This window comes from Oryctolagus cuniculus, chromosome 15 (genome assembly GCF_051225735.1).
Source record: "Oryctolagus cuniculus isolate XC-2025 breed Fujian yellow rabbit chromosome 15, ASM5122573v1, whole genome shotgun sequence".
Classification (NCBI taxonomy): Eukaryota; Metazoa; Chordata; class Mammalia; order Lagomorpha; family Leporidae; genus Oryctolagus; species Oryctolagus cuniculus.
This window is the reverse complement of record NC_142881.1, coordinates 4669151-4688688: the sequence shown is the minus strand read 5'-3', so window position 1 is coordinate 4688688 and position 19538 is coordinate 4669151. Positions and strand designations below refer to the sequence as shown.

At 51.7% G+C, this 19538-nt stretch overlaps 1 protein-coding gene across 13 annotated transcripts in view; it reads left to right on the top strand.

The window, feature by feature from the left end:
- DOCK1 (dedicator of cytokinesis 1) overlaps positions 1-19538 on the top strand; it is a 493657-nt gene that overhangs the window by 170907 nt on the left and 303212 nt on the right. For all 13 annotated transcript variants that reach the window (XM_051833503.3, XM_008274844.5, XM_089313822.1 and 10 more), the window contains exons 24-25: positions 7102-7172; positions 10393-10499. In XM_051833503.3, coding sequence (XP_051689463.3) covers positions 7102-7172; positions 10393-10499 — 178 coding nt within the window. The remainder of the gene's footprint in view (positions 1-7101; positions 7173-10392; positions 10500-19538) is intronic.

Below are 19538 nucleotides of genomic sequence, written 5' to 3'. Positions count from 1 at the left end.
AGCTTCACCGCTGGCTGGTTCCCTCCGGTGTTGCTGCGGTGTCGTCCCGTGGTGCGTGGCTTCCGTTCCACACTCAGTGGTCAGTGGCTTCCGTTCCACACTCAGTGGTCAGGGCCCTGTTGTGTCGATGGTAATGTCAGTTTTTGCCTAATGCCTAAGGCGTTCACGTGTCCATGTGTGTGTTCTCGGCATGTCAGTGGGTCAGTGCCTATGTGTTGGTTGTCCGGACACCCAAGTCCATTTAGAATTGGCCCTGCCCAGCCTCCAGTGGACAGAGGGAAGCTTTACCAAGTTGATAGAAAAGCAGAAGCCAGCACTTACACTGCCATCGAGCATACTTAGCTAGGCTTCCTAAAGAACAACCTGCTTAAAAAGTAAGCGTTCAGGGGCCGGCACGGTGGCTCACTTGGTTAATCCTCCACCTGCGGTGCCGGCATCCCATATGGGCACCGGGTTCTAGTCCTGGTTGCTGCTCTTCTAGTCTAGTTCTCTGGGCAGTGGAGGATGGCCCAAGTGCTTGGCCTCTGCACCTGCATGGGAGAACAGGAGGAGGCACCTGGCTCCTGGCTTCGGATCGACGCAGCGCCAGCCGTGATAGCCATTTTGGGGTGAACCAACGGAGGGAAGACCTTTCTCTCTGTGTCTCTCTCTCACTGCCTATAACTCTACCTGTCAAATTAAAAAAAAACTTAAAAAAAAAGGTAAGCATTCACTTGACAAAGTTCACTTATGACTTAAAGAACAGTAGGTGAAAAAAACGTAGCTAAAACCAGTGAATGTGTCACGGTTTCTGTTCTTGTGTGGGCCAGGTGGAGAGGTGTGTTTGTGCACAGAGTGTGGGCGCTGGCCCCTAGCCCCGGGGGTGGTAGGAGCCCATCCCCACTCAGCTCTGTCTCTTGGGGACTTCCCCCAGGGCTCATCTCCCACCCCACATTGCCAGTGAGTTGACTGACGGGATGCCATCCCAGCATGCCACAGGGCCCCAGCCAAGCAGACGTGTTGGCCTCCTGGTTCCCCACCCACAACCCAGTAGAGCCAGATGCATGCTGAGCCAGCCCTTGCTGAAATACAGGACTGACTGATTAAAGGTTAAAAAAAATCTAGCAAAAGTGGAAAACAGAAACCTTGATGGGGCTCAGTTTACTTCTCCATGACTTCTGCGATTGGTGGCCGATGTCACTCGGTATTTGCCACCACGTGGGCCACTTCCTAAGTGAAGGAAAAGCAGGGTGAGAGGTGTGCTCAGCCGGGTTTTCTTGGTTAATGTTTGCAAGTGTCCTGTGCTGTCCTGCCACCACCACTGGTGGCAGCAGCGGCCATCAGCTCCAGATCCACATTGACGTCTGGAGCCGATGTCCTGTGTGCAGTTTGTCACCTCATGTTCCCAGCAGCCGTTGAGATGGTCCAGTTAATCCCCATTGTTCTGTCCTTGGGGAGCACTGGCTGGAAGTACCTCCCTCTTGGTGTCACACAGCACGTGGTGGAGGCAAACTTTGCACCCAGTGTGGGCCCAGAGCCCTGCCCCCATCCGGCACCACCTCCTGTGCATTGTGCCGGCCACATTTCTCCACGGTGCACTCCCTGGTTTTTATTTCTGGAAGCGTCTTTCTGCAGATGAGATTCTGCCCAGCACTATGTCTGCACAGCTCCGCTGCCTCCGCTTTCTCTGCTGGGCTCTCCTGCTTGGCAGGCCCCTAGCCCTTGAAGGCCTGGCTCCTTCCACTTGAAAGAGACTCACATTTCCTGAAATCGTCCACTCTGCAGAGAAAGCAGCAGCCTTTTGCTGTCAGCATGAGCAGAATCCCAGATGCTGGGAATCCCCGACCCAGCGCCAGGGGAGGAGGCAGGCAAAGCTGGCTGTGATCCTTAGCAACACACAGTGAGTGGCACAGGGCTGTGGAGGGCAGCTGGCTGGAAGTCTGAGCTCCGTGCATCCTGGCCTGCCCGCCACACTGGAGAGAGGCATCAGTTTTCCCCATTGGCTAAGGCTGGCAAATCCTGTGGCTCAGGGCTCCTGGTCAGTGGGCAGCAGAGGCCCACTGTGTGTCTGCAAGGGCAGAGATGGGGCCGTCTGAATGGGCTCACTGTGTCACCTCATACACAGCGGAAATGTGTCTGGGAGCCCAGCCCCTGTGCGTCCTGGGGAAGATGACTTGGAGACTTAGGACCGGGTTAGCTGCTGTGTTTGGGGCAGGTGCTGGGTTGGGGGAATGGCACGTGGACAGCCTCCGAGCTGGCCGACCTGGAAGTTACTCCGTGTGGCCTGAGAGAGTCCTGTGGTGGGTGTGGCCCAGGGAGGTGGAGCCAGAACCTAGTGGCCTCTGAGGATACAGAGCAGGTTCCCTTGCAGTCCCAGAGCCGAGGTTATCACCCAGGTCTCTACATGAGGCTTGCATCTTAGGAAGGCTCCTCTGATGTCCAGTGAGGCAAGGATCTGAGATTATCCGTGTGGATGCAGGGAGCCCTGGTAGGAGACCCAGCGAGGGCCTTGGCAGCCGAGCAGCGGGAGCTAACAGCGGCCGGCACCAGGTGTTTGCAGGAAGAGAGAAGATGGGAGGACCAGGAGCTTGATTTAAAATAGACGGAGCTTTCTGTTGCTTAGAACTGGTCCAAGGGGAGGAAGGACCCCCCTGGCATGATGTACCGGCCTCTGCCGTGCAGCCTGGGGATTGGGGGTCTCCATGGTGCAGCTCTGAGCTGTAAGCATGGGGGACGGAGGGTGTGGAGATGGTGCCCAGCCCACACAGTCGCATTTTCAGGGCCTGGGGCAGCCTGCCAGCATCCAGTGGCTGGCCACTGAGGGTGTGGGGGTGTCGCCTGGGAGAACGTGTGGGCTCCACGTGGTGACTAGAAGGAGTCAGAGCTTGGCAGGGGTGAGGTCCCCGAGGGGTAAGTGGAGGAATCCCAGGGATAGGGCCACACATGGGATGCTGGGAAGAAGGCGAAGGTGGTCATCTGGGGGCTAGGTCATGGGTACCATGGCAGTGAAGGGGCAGCCTTGTCCCGCGGAGGTGGCACAGAACAGACTGAGGCCCCTGTGGCCATGGCAGGAATGGACTCCCAGTTGTGGCCTTGGTCAGGCTGCAGGAAGTGGCAGGAAGGCAGGCCCACAGTTTGGGGAATCCTCAAGGATAAAGAGGAGGGTGGGCCAGGGGGCTGTGGAACCCTTTGGAGGTGGGAGGCTGGCGTGAGGTCCCTGTGACGGGAGGAAAGAGAGAGGGGGAGAAGCTGTTTTGGCTTGGCTGGTGGATGGCTGAGCTGGTTTCCTGCTCCTGTCTCTGGACAGAGGTGAAATGGTGGGCCAGGCCACAGGGAAAGTGGGGTGGAAGGAGAGACACCCAGCTCACCTGGAGAACAGGGCTGGACCCGAGGGGCAAGGTGGGCGCCTCCCTGCACCCTGTCTGCCCTCTGATGGGTGGGCCATGACTGCTCTCGAAACCTCACCCACTGTGAGACGTGACGCCTGTCAAGCAGAATTCTGGCTAACCGGGCTCTGGGTGCCAGGAGTGTGGGCAGGCCCCACAGGGGAAGGCTTGGGAGACCTGCCCCGCCCTCCCACTGTCCTGGCCTGTGCAGTGCCCGGTGGCTGGAGGGGCCCAGTGGAAGGCGGCCAGCCAGGCCTGAGCTGTTTGTTGCCATCTGCCCGGTCCCCAGCAAGTGGTGTTTGCAAGGCCCGGCAGGCGGGTGAAGCTGTCAGGCGCAGGAGACAACGCGGGAAGCCACTGCCTCTCTTATCCTCTGGACACTCACAGACTCAATGAGACATTTGAGGAGACTGAGCGGTCAGCCTGGGCAAATGCCCATTACTGAACGCCATGATAAATATTTTTCAGTTTTTCAAAGCAACTCTGAAGTAGTTGAAGCAGAACATTTGAAATCAGAATGAAATTATTTCTCTTGAAAGCTCTTTGCCAGCGCTTCTCAAGGGAGGGGATTGGAACCCCTTGATCTGGTGGACCCTGAAGCAAGGGGTTCGGGCCTGGAAGAGCAGCAGCCCTGGCAGGTGGGTGCCTCCCCAGGCGGGTGGTGCCTCCTTGTCCGTGTCATCCTGACTGTGGCGGGTTGAGCCTTGGGGTTGTACGTGACTGACTTTGCAGGCGGACAGAGTAGCTCCAGGTCCTGACAGTACCAATCTGGGCAGATGGCTGCACCTTTTTTGTGTGTGTGCCTCCACTTCTCACCTGTAAACGGGGTTAATAAAAGGCCTTTCCCCTGTGGATGTCACAGGACTAAAGTGTCCATGGCAGCACACACAGAGACCTGCACACGTGGAGGCACGTGGAGAGTATTCCAGTTTCTGGCATTAGGTGACTGGGATTCAGCTGACGTGGTTTGAAACGCTCTGCTTGGCGGCTGGGACACCGTTCTCTCCAACCTTTCAGACAGTTTCCAGGTATGGGAGTAGATCAGGTGATAGGATTTCAGTTGGTTTTAAATGAAGGTAAAGTTTGCCTACGGTAAAATGCACTTTTTCTTCTTGTCCACATTTTAGCTCTGGGAGTGTATGGTCAACTCCCAGCTCCTCCGCCCCCCATGTCCACCTCAGGGCAGCCACTGCTGTGTTCCCTACCCCGGTCGCTGGCCTTTTCCCGAGTGTTAGGACCAGGGGATCACGCAGAAGGTGGCATTTGATTTCATTTGTTTCATTTCTCGGGGAGCGTGGAGGTCGTCGGGTTGTGTGTAGCAGGGTTTGCTCCTTTTATGCGACTGGTTGTGTTCCCTCTAGGGACACCCCTGAGGGACTCTGAGTCATTTCTGGTCGTGGGCCCTTCGGATAAGGCTGCTGGGAGCAGGTGCGTGCGGGGCTGGCGTGCGTTCGAGTTCTCCTTTCACGTGAGTTGACGCCCAGGGCTGCAGTTGCCGGGGTCAGTACTTGGAGTGCGTGTCGCTGTCGGAAACCTCCAAGCTCTCTTCTGGAGTTTCTCATACTGCAGCCCAGGCCAGCCCAGCGCAGGGGCAGGCTCTTCTTCCTTCTTGTTTCTTAGCAGTTCTGAGAGGTGTCAGTGGCATCGCCTTGAGGGTTTTGTTTGCTTTTCCCTGGTGAGCGATGGCGCTGCCCTCTTTGCAAGGGCTTACTTGCCAACGGTACATCTCCTTGGGAGCAGTGTCTGCTCCGGTCTGTGGCCTGTGTCTTACTTGGCGGCAGGGTTGGAGGGGAGGGTTAGGGTTAGGGTTAGGGTTAGGGTTAGGGTTTCTTGTTCCTGAATTTTCAGAGTTCCCGGTGTAGTCTCCATGCACAAATTTTCCAGGTGTGTGGTTTGCAATCACTTTCTCCCTGGGTGTGGCTTGTGTTTGTTTTCTAAGCATTGCCTTCAAAGGGCCGAAGATCTTCATGTTACCTTATCCTTTCATAGGTGGTCCTGTTTGCTTAGCCCCGAGCCATAGCATTTTCTTCTCGAAGTTTCGTAGTTTTAAGTTCTTCATTGAAAGTCTGGTGCACCCAGAGCTACTGTGTCGTGGGCACGTGTGGACTGGGGTGTATTTGGTGATGTTGGGCAGGACAGTGTGTCCGGGCTGTCAGTCCGTTGACCACACTGCTTTGGGTCTGGGTCTGCCTGTTCCAGAGGTGCTGGTGTCATCCGGCTTCCTTTTGAGTTCTGGTCTGAGCCCTCATGCACCCCCCAACATGCGTTGGTTTCCGATTTCATTGAGGAGGTGGAGCCCACTCTGGTACACGGAATTCCTTCGAGTCGCAAATACAAGCAAGCGTTTAAAATGCAGCATCTTTCCCCAACAGGGTACAGCCACAGGGACCCAGTCCCAGCCTCTTCTGGTCCACCCTGTAATTCTAGGTTGGTTCAGTACTAGCTGTGTGACTAGGGCAGAGGCAGTTTCCATTCCTCCCAAAACGACTGACTCCCTGTAGGAGGTGCCTTTGGATTAACAATAAAATGCAGGGCCGGCGCTGTGGCGTAGCGGGTAAAGCTGCCGCCTGCAGTGCCAGCATCCCATATGGGTGCTGGTTTGAGTCCCGGCTGCTCCGCTTCTGATCCGGCTCCCAGCTATGACCAGGGAAAACAGTAGATGATGGCCCAAGTCCTTGGGACCCTGCACCCTTGTGGGAGACCTGGAAGAAGCTCCTGGCTCCTGGCTTTGGATAGGTGCAACTCCAGCCATTTTGGCCATTTGAGAAGTGAACCAGCGGATGGAGGACCTCTCTCTCTCTCTCTCTCTGCCTCTGCCTCTCTGTATCTCTCTGCCTCTGCCTCTCTGTATCTCTCTGCCTCTGCCTCTGCCTCTCTGTATCTCTGCCTTTCAAATAAATAAATAAATCTTTAAAACATCAGCCAAAAGCATGCAGTTCTAGTGCGGTGTGTGGCACCCGTGGGAGCCATCGTTACCGCCGTGACTTTTTCTCAGGGTGCAGGTTTTCTCAAAGGTGCAGAATCTGCAGCCGGATGACAACGTCCTCAAGGCCACAGTGATTCCTTGTTAGGGGAAACGCAGCAGATACACAGGAAGCCATATTTGGAATGGAAGCGACCTTCATTTCAGCCGTTGGGTTGGAAGAGCTATGGTGGGTTTAATGGAGGGGCCAGGCCTGCCTTTTGCTTTCACAGAGCTTTCCATGTAGACGTGAAAGTCATGGACACACTGAGCAGGCAGTGTGGGCACCTGGGCGGCAGGAGATAAATGTCACTTTCCAATAGTACTAACGAAGTATCTGTGGTGGAGAGAGAGACGGATGGAGTCCTCCTGCCTGGCGGCTCACTCTCCAGATGTCCCGCAAAGCCCGGGTTGGGCCAGGCTGAAGCGGGAGCCAGGCACTCGGTCCGGGGCAGACGCTCGGCTGCTTGAGCCGTCACCGCTGCCTCCCGGGCCCTGCGTTGTCAGGAAGCTGGGATAGGCAGAGCACTGGGAGCGTGGATGCCGGCGTCCCGGGTGGTCCTTCCACCGCTGTGCCAAGAGGCTGCCCCGTCTGTGCTCTCACGTGTCCACCATGCGAGACGCGACCGCTCTCTGTGCATCAGGGATTGTGTTCTTGGTCAGCCCTCCATCTGAAGTGCCCGCCCTCGTCTCGGACTTCCTGTGGTTCTGCAGAGGAGTTACAAGTCTGCGTTAACAACTGGCTCAGCCTTCTTCTCTGTTCTTGGTTTGCAGGGGGCAGCATTGAAATACTTGCCGACGATCGTCAATGATGTGAAATTGGTGTTTGATCCCAAAGAGCTCAGGTAATTGTATACGCAAGGGAGACACGTCTTCCTCTCCGTGTGCTTAGCTGATGGGGTCCTGGGGCTCTGTCCCATGTCTGCACACGGCCATGCCCTGCCTTGCTCTGCGGTGTGTGATGTTGGTGGCACCTGTGGCAGTGTACATCAACAATGCACCTGTCAACCATCACAGTATTTTCCTTCGAACATTGTTTATGGCCTCATAGGTGTGTAATACCAATTGGCTGTTTTGCATTCTTTAGAGTTTGAATTTAATCTTTTTTCTAATCAAGCAGTCATTTTTAAAAATTATTTATTTGAGAAGCAGACAGAGGGAGGGAGAGAGAGAGAAACAGATTCAGAGAAACACAGAAAAGGGCTCCTATCTGCTGGTTTGCTCCCAGATGCCTGCAGCGAAGGGACGGAAGTTGATAGCCGGGAACCCAGTCTGGGCTTCCCACGTGGGTGTTGGGCATGCAGTCCCTTACGCCAGCACAGCTGCCTCCGAGTCTGCATTGGCAGGAAGCTGGAGTCAGGAGCTGGAGCTGGAGTCAGGTGCCCTCCGCCAGGGGACACAGGTGTCTGAAGTGGTGTTGTAACTCCCGGGCCAAACGCCTGCCCCTGAATTCAGTGTTGCTGGCTTTGCTTTGGTTTTGAGCTCCCCAACATCTTAGTGTAGATGTTTGCATGTTCATTGGGTGCCGCCTACTGCTTCTGCAGCAGGAGAGAGTTCTCTGTGAAATCCCCAGTGAGGGGCTGTGACCCTCAGAAGGAAGAACCTGACGTAGTTGTATAAGGAAATAATTACAAAACCAAACCAGGCCAGCCATGAGGAGGCTGGTTGCTAGGCACTGAGAGGAGCTGGGCTGGGGACTGCTCCTTCCAGCATCCCAGGCAGTTAGCTTCCGTCTGTGGCCGTCTCTGCACTCTGTACGCACTGCTGTGGGAAGATGGCGTGCAAAGCTGTCCGGCGCCAGCTCAGCCGCATCCGCTGTATGTTTTGATTCTGATCCGACACAAGGTGCTGGCTGCAGGTGGTGGCACTGTTTGCATAGCCCAGGGAGCAGCTCCCCTAGCGATCCATGAGTGTCACTTGCTGCCCATGAGTCAAGCTGAGTATAGAGTGACCGCCTCACCCCGTGCTTCACGGCCGGCCCAGGTCACTCTTGCCCTGGAACTGCAGGGCTGCCTCTCCTGGGAGCCACGTCCCTCATCAGTTACTGGGCTCTGATGTGCCCGAGGACTTAGTGTCCCGCAGGCCAGCGTTTATCGTCTGCTCCTGGGGCCCCAGCAATGCTGTTAGCACTTCGCAGGCCTTCAACAAGAAAAGGAGGAAGCAATGGGCCATGGGCAGTGAGTTTGTCCACTTGGTCTTTGTGGGGCCGTCTCCTTGACGTTTGTTTGTTACCAAGTGCTCTGAAAAATGTCTGTAGCTTCAGCCCTTGGGAACTTGTTAGGGCAACTGATGGTGTCTACCGGAAATATTTAAGAAAATGCAAGACCAAGTATCCCACTTCTCCGTGTATCCAGATAGTATAAAATAAGGACACATGGGACAATACATGTACAGAGGATTTTATCCTAGCATCCTAGGTAATACAAAACTGCACACAACGTCACATGCATCGGGCAGTATGAGGTTAGAGGGCTCCTCTTCATCACCAGAAGCCAAGGTTCGCCTGGAATTACTGCCACTCACCGGCAGAGTCGTTACGGACAAGTGCGACCAGCCTGATAACAGATGCTACATCAGCCCACGGGTGTAAAGATCCATGGAGTAAACACGGGAAGTGCTTCCTCCAGGTCTCCCATGCAGGTGCAGGGGCTCAAGGACTTGCCCGTCTTCCACTGCTTTCCCAGGCCACGGCAGAGAGCTGGATTGGAAATGGAGCAGCCGGGACTCCAACAAGCACCCATATGGGATGCTGGCACCACAGACAGCGGCTTTACCTGCTACACCACAGTGCGGTCCTTAGAAGTGTCATTTTTTAAAAGACTTATTTAAAAGTTGGGTTAACAGACACATACACAGAAAGAGAGAGAGAGAGGGAGGGAGGGAGGGAGGGAGAGAAATCCTCTATATGCTGGTTGACTTCCCAGTTGGACACAGTAGTTGGGGTTTGACCAGCCTGAAGCCAGGGGCAGGAGCTCCATCCAGGCATCCCACACGACTGCAGGGGGTCAGGAACCAAGCCATCCTCATTTTCTGTTTCCCAGCTGCCTTAGCAGGGAGCGGGTGGGAGGTAGAGCAGCCTGGACTCCAGCTGCCCTCCACGAGGGGATGTTGGCCTCCCAGGGGACAGCGCTGGCCCCAGAATTACCCTTTGTAGAATTTTGTTGATGTGATTGATTGAACAGCGTTTCAGCATCTTAATTTGCATTTCTTTAATGACTAACCAGAGCCTCTCATCGAATATTCTCTCACCAGTCTGTTTTCCATCTGTAAGAGTAAACTTTCTACGACAGCTGTATTGGTTTATTATTTACGTGGTGTAAAGTCGCTGGCTTTAGAGTGTTCAGTGCAGTGCTTTCTAGTGTGTTGGCAGAGATGTGCAGCCGTCACCACGGAGTCCAGTGTTACGACCTTGTTAATTCCCCGCTAAGACCCGTGTGCCCCCTCCTAGTCCTTTCCGTTCCTGCCTCATTGCTGATCTGATTTCCTTCTCTGTAGCTTTACCTTGCGTTTGAGTGTCACAGAGGTAGGCGTGTCCACGCTCCCTTCCTTTTGTGAATAAACTCTATGGATAAACTCCATTTTATTTATTAGCCGTTCACCATTTGGTGGCTATTTGGATTATTTCTGCCATTTGAATACTGAGTGATGCCGCATGGGTTCGTGTCCAGGTTTCCGTGTGGATGTGTGTTTTCATGCTTCTTTGGTATAACTGGGAGTGAACTGCTGGGGGACACGGTATCCGTGGTGAACGTTTCGAGGAAGGGAAGTGCCCAGTTGTTTCTCCAGGAGGCCACCCCAGCTTCTGTTCCCAGCTGCATTGTTCCTGTTTGCTTGCGTCCTCCCCAGCACTTGCTGTGATCTCTCTTTTGGATTAGAGCCATCTGTGGCTGTGAAGTGAAAAGCAGCGTTTTGAAACATCATTTATTAATTTTTTTGGGCTGACATTCGTGGCCTGTATTGTGGGACTTGTCCAACCTGCTGGTGGCCGTTTAATGGCCTTGTCTCGTAGCAGCCTGGGAGCCTTGTGCCGCACACCCTGAAATGCTCCTCTCGTGTTGTCTGCAGCAAAATGTTCACGGAATTCATCCTGAACGTCCCCGTGGGCCTGCTGACCTTCCGGAAGCTCTGCTGCCTGATCGAGATCGTGCACACCGACCTCTTCACCCAGCACGGTGAGTGTGGCCGCACATCGTTCTCGTCGTCTGCAGGCTTCGGCGCCCCTGCCTTCTCCCCTCCTGGCCGGAAGGTGTGGAGGTTGCAACTAATTAAAACAGTTTCATTGCAAGACAGGAAGATTTAGCCCTTCCAAGAGAGAGTGGTAATTGACATACAGTGTAGGTAATAGATCACTGGAAAGTGGAGGTGAGAGTGCGCTGTCTGTAATTCAGGTGCGCCAACCCCAGGGGTAATCAGTGTCCATTGTCCCCTGCGAATCGTGGGCTTCTGTCCTGGGGAGGCAGTCCCCTACTTCCAGGAGATGATTGCAAGGGAAGAATTCAAGTTTTCTTTAAATTTAGAAATAATGGTTCTGCCTTATTCTGACTTCACATTCTTTGACAGGCTTTCATCAAAGCCTGCTCAAAATAATAAGAATTTTAATGATTCTTCAACTCCTGTATGCTGTGGAACACCTTATATTTCCCCATGCTATCTCCCCACCCTTTTTATTAATCATTTTCTTTCTATTTGGACAGATTGAATTAATATTTTACACTTGTCAAGCAGTTTTATTGAAAGCTTAAAACCTTTGCATAATTCCGCAGCCTCCCTCATTTATTTGAGGCAAACGTGAGGCCTGCTGCGTGGCTCCCCAGCGGAGAGGCACTGATTTATTCTGTTCCATTTGTGGCCAGACACTGCCTTGGCCCGGCCATTCATCTGCTTTGTCCTCGTCGTGGGTTGTGTGTCTGCGGGGCTGTCTCAAGGGTGCAGAAGTCGGGGCTCAGTGAGTTCCTGGCTGCACCCAGTGTCTGGCTGAGCCCCAAGGGCTGCTGGGCTCTGTATTTGCCCACTGATCTCAGTCCTTACCTCTTGGTTTCATTTTACGGAAAGCACTGCTGCATTGTCCACTTGTTGCTGAGGCTCGTGCTGGAGAACATGTCGGGGTGTACATTGGGTGGAGAGGCTGCTCCCGAGAGAGGACTGAAGGCAGGAAGGGGGCGGCCTCCTGTAGCTCCCCCAGTAGAATCCTCCCTGGCAGAAGTCGGTTTCTCACCTCCACCAGAGACGTCAGCTGAAGCTCCCCGGAGCCATTGCTCCTGGCTGTCCCTGGCCTGGGCTTTCTCTGGAGGGCCCGCCTTCCCTTGCCCACTCCCCAGGTCTCCTCCGAAGCATGGGGGTGTTTCGGGGCTCGTGTCCACTGAACTTCATGGTAGGGGAAGTGAAGTTGCTGCAGTTTCCTACCTGGTTACAGGTGTCCCTGTCATCCAGTGCCATGTCACACGTGCACGCATATGTGTGTGTGCACACCAATGCATGCACACACAAACACACACATAATCGCACACACATGTACACAAGCATGCAGGTACACACATATACGTATGCATGCATATATGTGCACACACCAATGTATGCACACACTCACACACATAATTGCACACAAGCATGCAGATACACACATATACGTGTGCATGCATATATGTGTGCACGCCAATGTATGCACACATACATGCACAAACGCATGCACACATACACACGTGCGCACACACATGCAGGCACACATACACACATAATTGCACACACACATGTACACAAGCATGCAGGTACACACATATACGTGTGCACACCAATGCATGCACACACAACCACACACGTGCACACGTGTGCACACACATGCAGGTACACATATGTGCATGCATACATGTTTGCACACCAATGCATGCACACTTACATGCACACATGTGCATACATATGCAGGCACACATACACATGTACATGCATGTGTGTGCACGCCAATGCACACACACACATACAAGTACACACATGCACACATACATGCAAGCACACATACACATGTGCATGCATATGTGTGCACCCCAGTTCATGCACACATGCTTACACATGCATGTACACACATATACACATGTATGCATGCATACATACACACATGTGCATGCATATTACACATGCACTCACACTGTCCTCACCATCATCATCTCATTGAGTTCAGCTGCCAGCGGGTATCAACTGTCAATGAATAGTAACATCCCGCAAATTTTAAATGAATTCTGAATCACTTTTATTGAATGGTTTTACACTGAAGACTTTTTGGGGGACATATTTACATATATGAGTTGTTCAGTATTCCTTTGTGACAGCTTGGTTTTGCATGTCATTTCATTCCCTTTAATAAGAATCTAAGACATAAAAGGTTCATTTGAAAAATATTAAAAGGGAATGTTTCAAAATTACATTTGATTGAAAACTTTTTTGTTGTGGAAACTTTTTTTTGGAAAGGTAGAGTTATAGAGAGTGAGAGAGAGACAGAGAGAAAGGTCTTCCTTCCATTGGTTCACCCCCCAAATGGCCACTACAGCCGGCGCTGCACTGATCCAAAGCCAGGCGCCAGGTGCTTCCTCCTGGTCTCCCATGGGGTGCAGGGCCCAAGCACTTGGGCCATCCTCCACTGCCTTCAGCCACAGCAGAGAGCTAGACTGGAAGAGGAGCAACTGGGACAGAATCCGGCGCCCCAACTGGGACTAGAACCCGGCGCCCATATGGGGTGCCGACACCGCAGGTGGAGGATTAGCCTAGTGAGCCACAGCGCCGGCCCCGGAAACTTTTTCAAACTGATGGAAAGTTTGCACTTTTTTTTGTTGGCGATTATGTCAGCGTGGGTGCTTCCTCTTTTACTATGCCCCATTTCTGTGTTCACTTCGGTCTTGTAGTGCTTTGGAAATATACAGCATGCACGTCAATAAATATACTTAGCTGTGTTCCATAAGGAGTCATTGGGTACTGTGATGTGTTGAAACCTTTAAGCTGCTTGGTGCTAATAGCGAGTTGTCCCCAACATAATAAGTGAGATTGTATGAAATAGATGAATCCTAAATTATCCTGGGCAAAATAAGCCTGAGTTAGTTGGAAGCGCATGCCTTAGAAGCCACTGCAGAATTGACAGTCAGTCGGCGTTGTCAGAGCCCTGATGGACAGGCCAGATGGGCCCGTGCACACTCAGTGATCGCCTAGAAGTGTTGCACGGTGCATCGGCCAGCGTGAACACGGCCCCGCTCCAGGCTCTGACTGTGAAGTGCCTTTTTGGGCAAGGACGGACGAGACAGCCTTATTGTTTTTTCTTTAGAAGAAGTTCTCTGCTCCTCCAGAGCCGTCGTCTGCTCTTACCTCCCCGTCAAAAAAGACTCATCAGATGAGGTCCTCTGCCCTGTCTGTTCTCACAGAGATGTCATTATTTTTGCAAAATGTCCTGCGTCACCCGGGTATAAATATTTAAAGCCAAACTGTTTTCTGGTGAGATATGATGGCTGCTTCTCGTGCTTTGTTCTGTTGCTTGTTAATTTATAAGAAATGCCACCCTTTGTCCTGTTCCCCTGTCCCAGTGGCATCTGTCACGCCAACTCTCTGTGTGTCCACATCTTTAGAAGTAGATTCGGCTGAGTTTCGCTGCACATGCCACTGGGTGTGCCAGCCCTTAGCCAGCATCTGTTGAGGTTCTGGTCAGGACTTGTCACCACGTGGGTCCTCTGGGTTCCTCCCTGGGGGTCCAGGGTACAGGTGAGGTTCCCAAGTGACTTGTCCGTGTGTGTGTGTGTGTGTATGTGTGTTTCTGCACTCACCACAAGAAATGCTCTAGTGGTTTTGCTGTAAATATCTTTTTCTGTCTACATTGATCGCAACTACATTTCCTGGCTCTGAGAGTCTCCCTTCAGAGCCAGTGGAAAGAGCTGGTTAGCACGAGGCTAGCCATGAATCCCAATACTGATGCCATTCCTCTCTCCGTTCCTGCTGGCTTTGGCCTGGCTGTTTTCAGCTCTGCTTTTCTGCTTTCTCTCACTTTGAAGACATGGAAAGTCAGGATGCACTCAGCTGCATTTATTGGGCTACCACAGGGGCTGTGTCTTTTGGGATAAAAGGAGTTGTTTGGCCCCAGCATGGGTGGAACCAGGCTGCAGTAGGACACAGTGACTGCTGTCATTGCCACCCTGTGCTCACAGAGAGTCCAACCTGCTGGTTCCCCCTGGGCCCTCAGGGATTGCATGATGCCTGCCCACACCGCCCCCACCCCCTCCCCGCCAGGCACTACCCTCGGGAGAAGTGACTTCGAGAAGTGATGTGGTCTCTTTCCTTGTGCTCGCCGTTGTCTGTGGTCCCTCCCTGGAATGAGAGCTTTCCCAGTGGGGCCTGTTCCTCTTGTTTGTTCCTCTGATGCTGCCCCTTCCAGCAGCGCCTGGCTCCAGGCACATCCCTGATGCCTGATCGTTAAATAAATGGAAAATGTACGGATGTTCTAGTCCAGCACTTGGCTTCCAGGGGTGGTGCAGAGAAGGAGGCGGGAGCAGTAGCACACGTGTGCAGGTCACTTGAGCCAAGGGAGGTGAAGGGTGAGGTTCACGGGGAAGCTGCCCAGTGCTCCTGGGCTTGGCTTGGGTTGCTTGATCCTGGCACAGTGGGGGGTGGGGAGGGGCCGGTTTTCCTCTGAGGAGGACCTTGGAGGCTCATCTGTGAGCTCCCTTGCCAAATCAACATTGTCTTCTGCTTGGAGCTGCTCTAGTGGCTCCAGTTTCATGAGATAGGAGTGAGGGTTAGTTCAGCTCTACTTAAGGATTCAAGATGCTTTGTCTTTAAATTGGGGAAATTTTCAAACATGCAGAAAAGTGTAGAGAAAGGTGTAACGTGCGCCCAGGCGCCCAGCATCCGGCCTCACAACTTACCGGCTGTTGTTCATCTTTTTCCTCCTCCAGATATTTTGAATCAAATCCTAAGCATCACTGCGTTTTATTCAGGTCTTTTTTCGGATGTATGCTGATGATAGCCCAGGATGGCATTATTCTTAAAGGCACGGCATGCACAGCACTGGTCCCTGCGCCGGTGTCTCGCCTCCACCTTGGGTGTTCCCATCCCGGCTCCCCAGCTGAGGTGAAGGGCTTGGGCTCGTTAGCATGCTGGGCACGATAGCCCATGAATGGGCTGTAATGGCTTCCAAGCGTTGTCGCACGATGTGACTTGACTACTTGAAAGCCGGCTAAATAGATTATGTGCTTCACAAAACGATGACTCCTGCATATAATCTGTGGTGTGGAGTGAGCAGATTTTCAAAGCAAGACGCAACGAGAGGGAAAGGTCAACCCTTCGTAATTCATGCATTTGTAGCTTTGTTCTGTGCGATTATATTGTTGCCCACATATCTGACAAAAACTAAGAAAATTAAAGCTTAAAGCCTGTTACAGAAATGAAAAGTTTCAGTGTAATTAAATTAAGCCAGAACACTGAAGTTTGGGATTTATGCCCATAGAAATGTTTTACATTATAGGAATTGCCATGAAATGAATCAACCCTTGCTAGTATTCACTTTTATATCAGTCAGTAGCAGTGGCTGTACTTGTGAGATGCCTGAGAAGGGATGTGGGGGAGCTCACAGGACGTGTCCTCTGACACGCGTGACCGTGTCCTGACACATGTGGGCACTGTTCCCCTGACTTCTAAGCCTGGGACCTTGGGGCAGCTTTTCCCATTTAATGCTGAATCATTTCTTCACCTTCCTTGATGTGCTGTTTCCATGTCCCCATTTGGGAAGGGACCAAAGCAATTCATGCATTTTATTTTGGGGCTTGCTGTGTTTTTTCCTTGCTTTGAGTTTGCTGTTTTTGGAGAATGTTTCAGATTTGAAGAGCGAGGGGTCCTGGCAGGCCTCTCCCATGTGGGTCCCCAGCAGTGAGTGAGCATGAGGATTGTGCCATGTCTCTCTCTCTCTTTTTTTTTTTTTTTTTTGACAGGCAGAGTGGACAGTGAGAGAGAGAAAGGTCTTCCTTTTTGCCGTTGGTTCACCCTCCAATGGCCAGCATGGCCGGTGCGCTGTGGCTGGTGCACCGCTCTGATCCGATGGCAGGAGCCAGGTGCTTCTCCTGGTCTCCCATGGGGTGCAGGGCCCAAGCACTTGGGCCATCCTCCACTGCACTCCCTGGCCACAGCAGAGAGCTGGCCTGGAAGAGGGGCAACCGGGACAGAATCCAGCGCCCCGACTGGGACTAGAACCCGGTGTGCCAGCGCTGCAAGGTGGAGGATTAGCCTAGTGAGCCACGGCGCCGGCCGCCATGTCTCTTACCCTGCCATCCCTTGCCACTCACCCTCACCATCACAGACAGGCTCCTGGAAGACATCAGCCCCTAAGAACTTCATTTGTGTCCAGTAGTGAACAATACCATGCTTCTGAAGAGTACAGATCTGTAGAGTCTAAGCTGTTCTCTGCATTCCTGTTTTCAAGGTGAATGATTCTTCTAGTTATCTAGCAGAGTCAAACGCTCCCTTGTAGTGGTGGAGACATGCATTACAGAAGCCTTTGAAACTGGAGGGACTTGGGACTTGCAGTGAGATCTGAAAGATTTCTAGACTATTTAAAAAATTATTTTTTGTCATCTTTAAAAGGTAGACACACAGAGAGAGAGAGAGAGAGAGAGAGAGGGAGAGGGAGAGGGAATCTTCCACCCATCCGCTGGTTCACTTCCCAAAAGCCTACACTTGAACTGACACTCCCCTGCCTCCATTAGCAGGAAGCTGGACTGGAAGTCAACCAGCCAGGACATGAACTGGCACACTCTGATAGGGGATAGAAAGTTGACATCTCTAAAAATTACCTGGTACCTCATTTTCCTATGCTTTAAGCACAGAGGAACCTTACTAGTTCCTTAACCCAAAAACAAATCAAAATAATATCTCTTGAACTTACTCCGTGTGGAAAATAGATTCTAATCCCAGAGCTACTCTGAAGTAGTTTTTGTTAGCTTGATGGATGTTGTGCAGAAAGAAAAATTGGGGCTGTGGCTAATTTTGCCAGAGTCACTCGGTGTAGCACGCCCACAGCATTCTGGAATACTTTAATTAGATAGTTGTTCTGATGACTTCTAATGAGCATTACCAGCTGTGAACCCTGAAGACGGAGTCTTTTAAATAATCGTGGAATATAAACATCAGTTTCTCTTCTGTTTTTTCATTTCTTTGGGAAGCATTTATCTGCTGTGCTTTCTCGTCCCTCATTCTGCATATCATTCTATAATTTTGTTATATATGTTTTTGAAAGACCATTTGTTGGAACAGGACAGGCTTTTAGAAATGGCTTATTGGATCTGCTACAGGGAAACTCTTTCCAGCTACACAATTATATCAATTCCATCGTAACTTACTGATCACCTACTATGGGCTCAGGACTATTGGTGTGTTGGGTTCTTCTGGAAGTCTTCAGAGTTGTGATGTTAAAATGCAGAAGTGGAAACAAGTAAACATTTTAAAAGTTTTATTTGAAAAGGACAGTTACAGAGAGAGGGCGATCTTCCATCTGATGGTTCACTCCCCAGATGGCCACAGCAGCCAGGGTTGGGCCAGGATGAAGCCAGGAGTCCAGCACTCCATCTGAGTCTCCCACATGGGTGGCGAGGATCGATCCTCCACACTCAGGTGCATTAGCAGGGAGCAGCTGGATTGGAAGTGGAGTAGCTGGGGTTCCAATCAGTGCTTCTATGGGTTTCTGGTGTCACAAGCAGAGGCTTACCCTGCTGCTCCACAACGCTGACCCTGAGTAAGTATTTCCATTTACAAATGGGGCATCTAGTTAAGCCAGAAGCCAGAAAAATCCCGGGTGGGGAGCTGTCCACCACCCTGGTGCTGATGCAGGAATTGACTTCTTACAAAGCCATCACCCACTTTTCTGTAACCATTTCACACCTACTATATGAGTAATGCCTTCTGAAAACACAATTCACTTTCAAATGCCATGTGAAATAAGAGAAAATAAATAAATGAATAAACAAACACATATGTAAATTAAATATAAATAAATCATATAATGTTGTGCTTTATGTTCATGGGGTTTTAGAGCTTTTTCTCTTCTCTTTTATGTGGGGATTCTTATCTGTGTTCAGATTTTCACAGCCCTGTTTGTCATGTAAACATGTTAGGGTCTATGACTTTGTTCCATACTCACCTCTGATTGGACTTTTGTTTCTGTTCAGCCTGGTTTTGCATGCACTTCCCTGCCCCATCAGTTGTCCTGACAATGAGATGCATATATGAGTAATGTGAGATCAGGTTCAATTCATCTTGGGAGAAGCCGTGTGCACTCAGGGAGAGATTTATGCAGCAGGAGAGGGGGTCATAAAGCAGAGCTTAGGAGACGGCAGGCTGAGCAGGGGCTCTTCCCACTGTGCCAGGCAGGTCTCTGTAGGGAACAAGCAATGTAACACAGAGACATAGAGCTAAGCTCCTGTGTGCATGGGGTGACGCTGGGATTTCCTGACCTGCAGCCAGGTGTGTCTGTGACTGACACAGGTCAATCCAGACTGTTACTCAATTCTCAACATCAACCGTGATCCCAGTTCCTCGTTACCTTCATTCTGGTCAAGAAAGTGTGCAGCCCCTAGAGTTCCATGTAGTCTCCCCCTGTGTCTTCTCGACCTGCAGCCCATGGACGGTCAGGCCCTTAGGATTCTTTCTGAACTCCCCAAGTCCCCTGGATCCACTTCTGTCTCCCAGCCTAGCCACTTCTTCCCAAAGAAGAAATTTTTTTTCCAACTACCTACAAATGGGACTCATTTAAGACTTTTCTCCATTGATGCTTCCTTCATTTCTTCCTTTTGACAAAGTATTTGCTACCGCAGGACACAGTTAACCCCTATTCTTATAGTTCTCCAAGCTAAAGGCTGCGAAGTGTCCACTGCCCGGTCCCATCTTCCTGGAGATGGCTCCCTTTGCCAGGCCCGTGCTGACTCTGAAGACGTGTCACTGGCCGGCTCCTTGTCCAGTGGTCAGTGAGCTGCATGCTCTCGTGCTTTTCCGATTTCAACTGTCCTTTTACCTGCTCTGTCACCCTCTGAGTTCTGATTCGATGACATCAGGCACTGACGGCTGAAGTGCAGGTTACCCTGTTTCTGACCTGCACGGTTAAGGTGCAGCCTCGCCTGTGGCAACGAAACACTGTACTTAGGTGGCTTCATTCTACACCTGGGAAACAAGCGTTGAGGCAGGAGATGTGTCCACCAAGG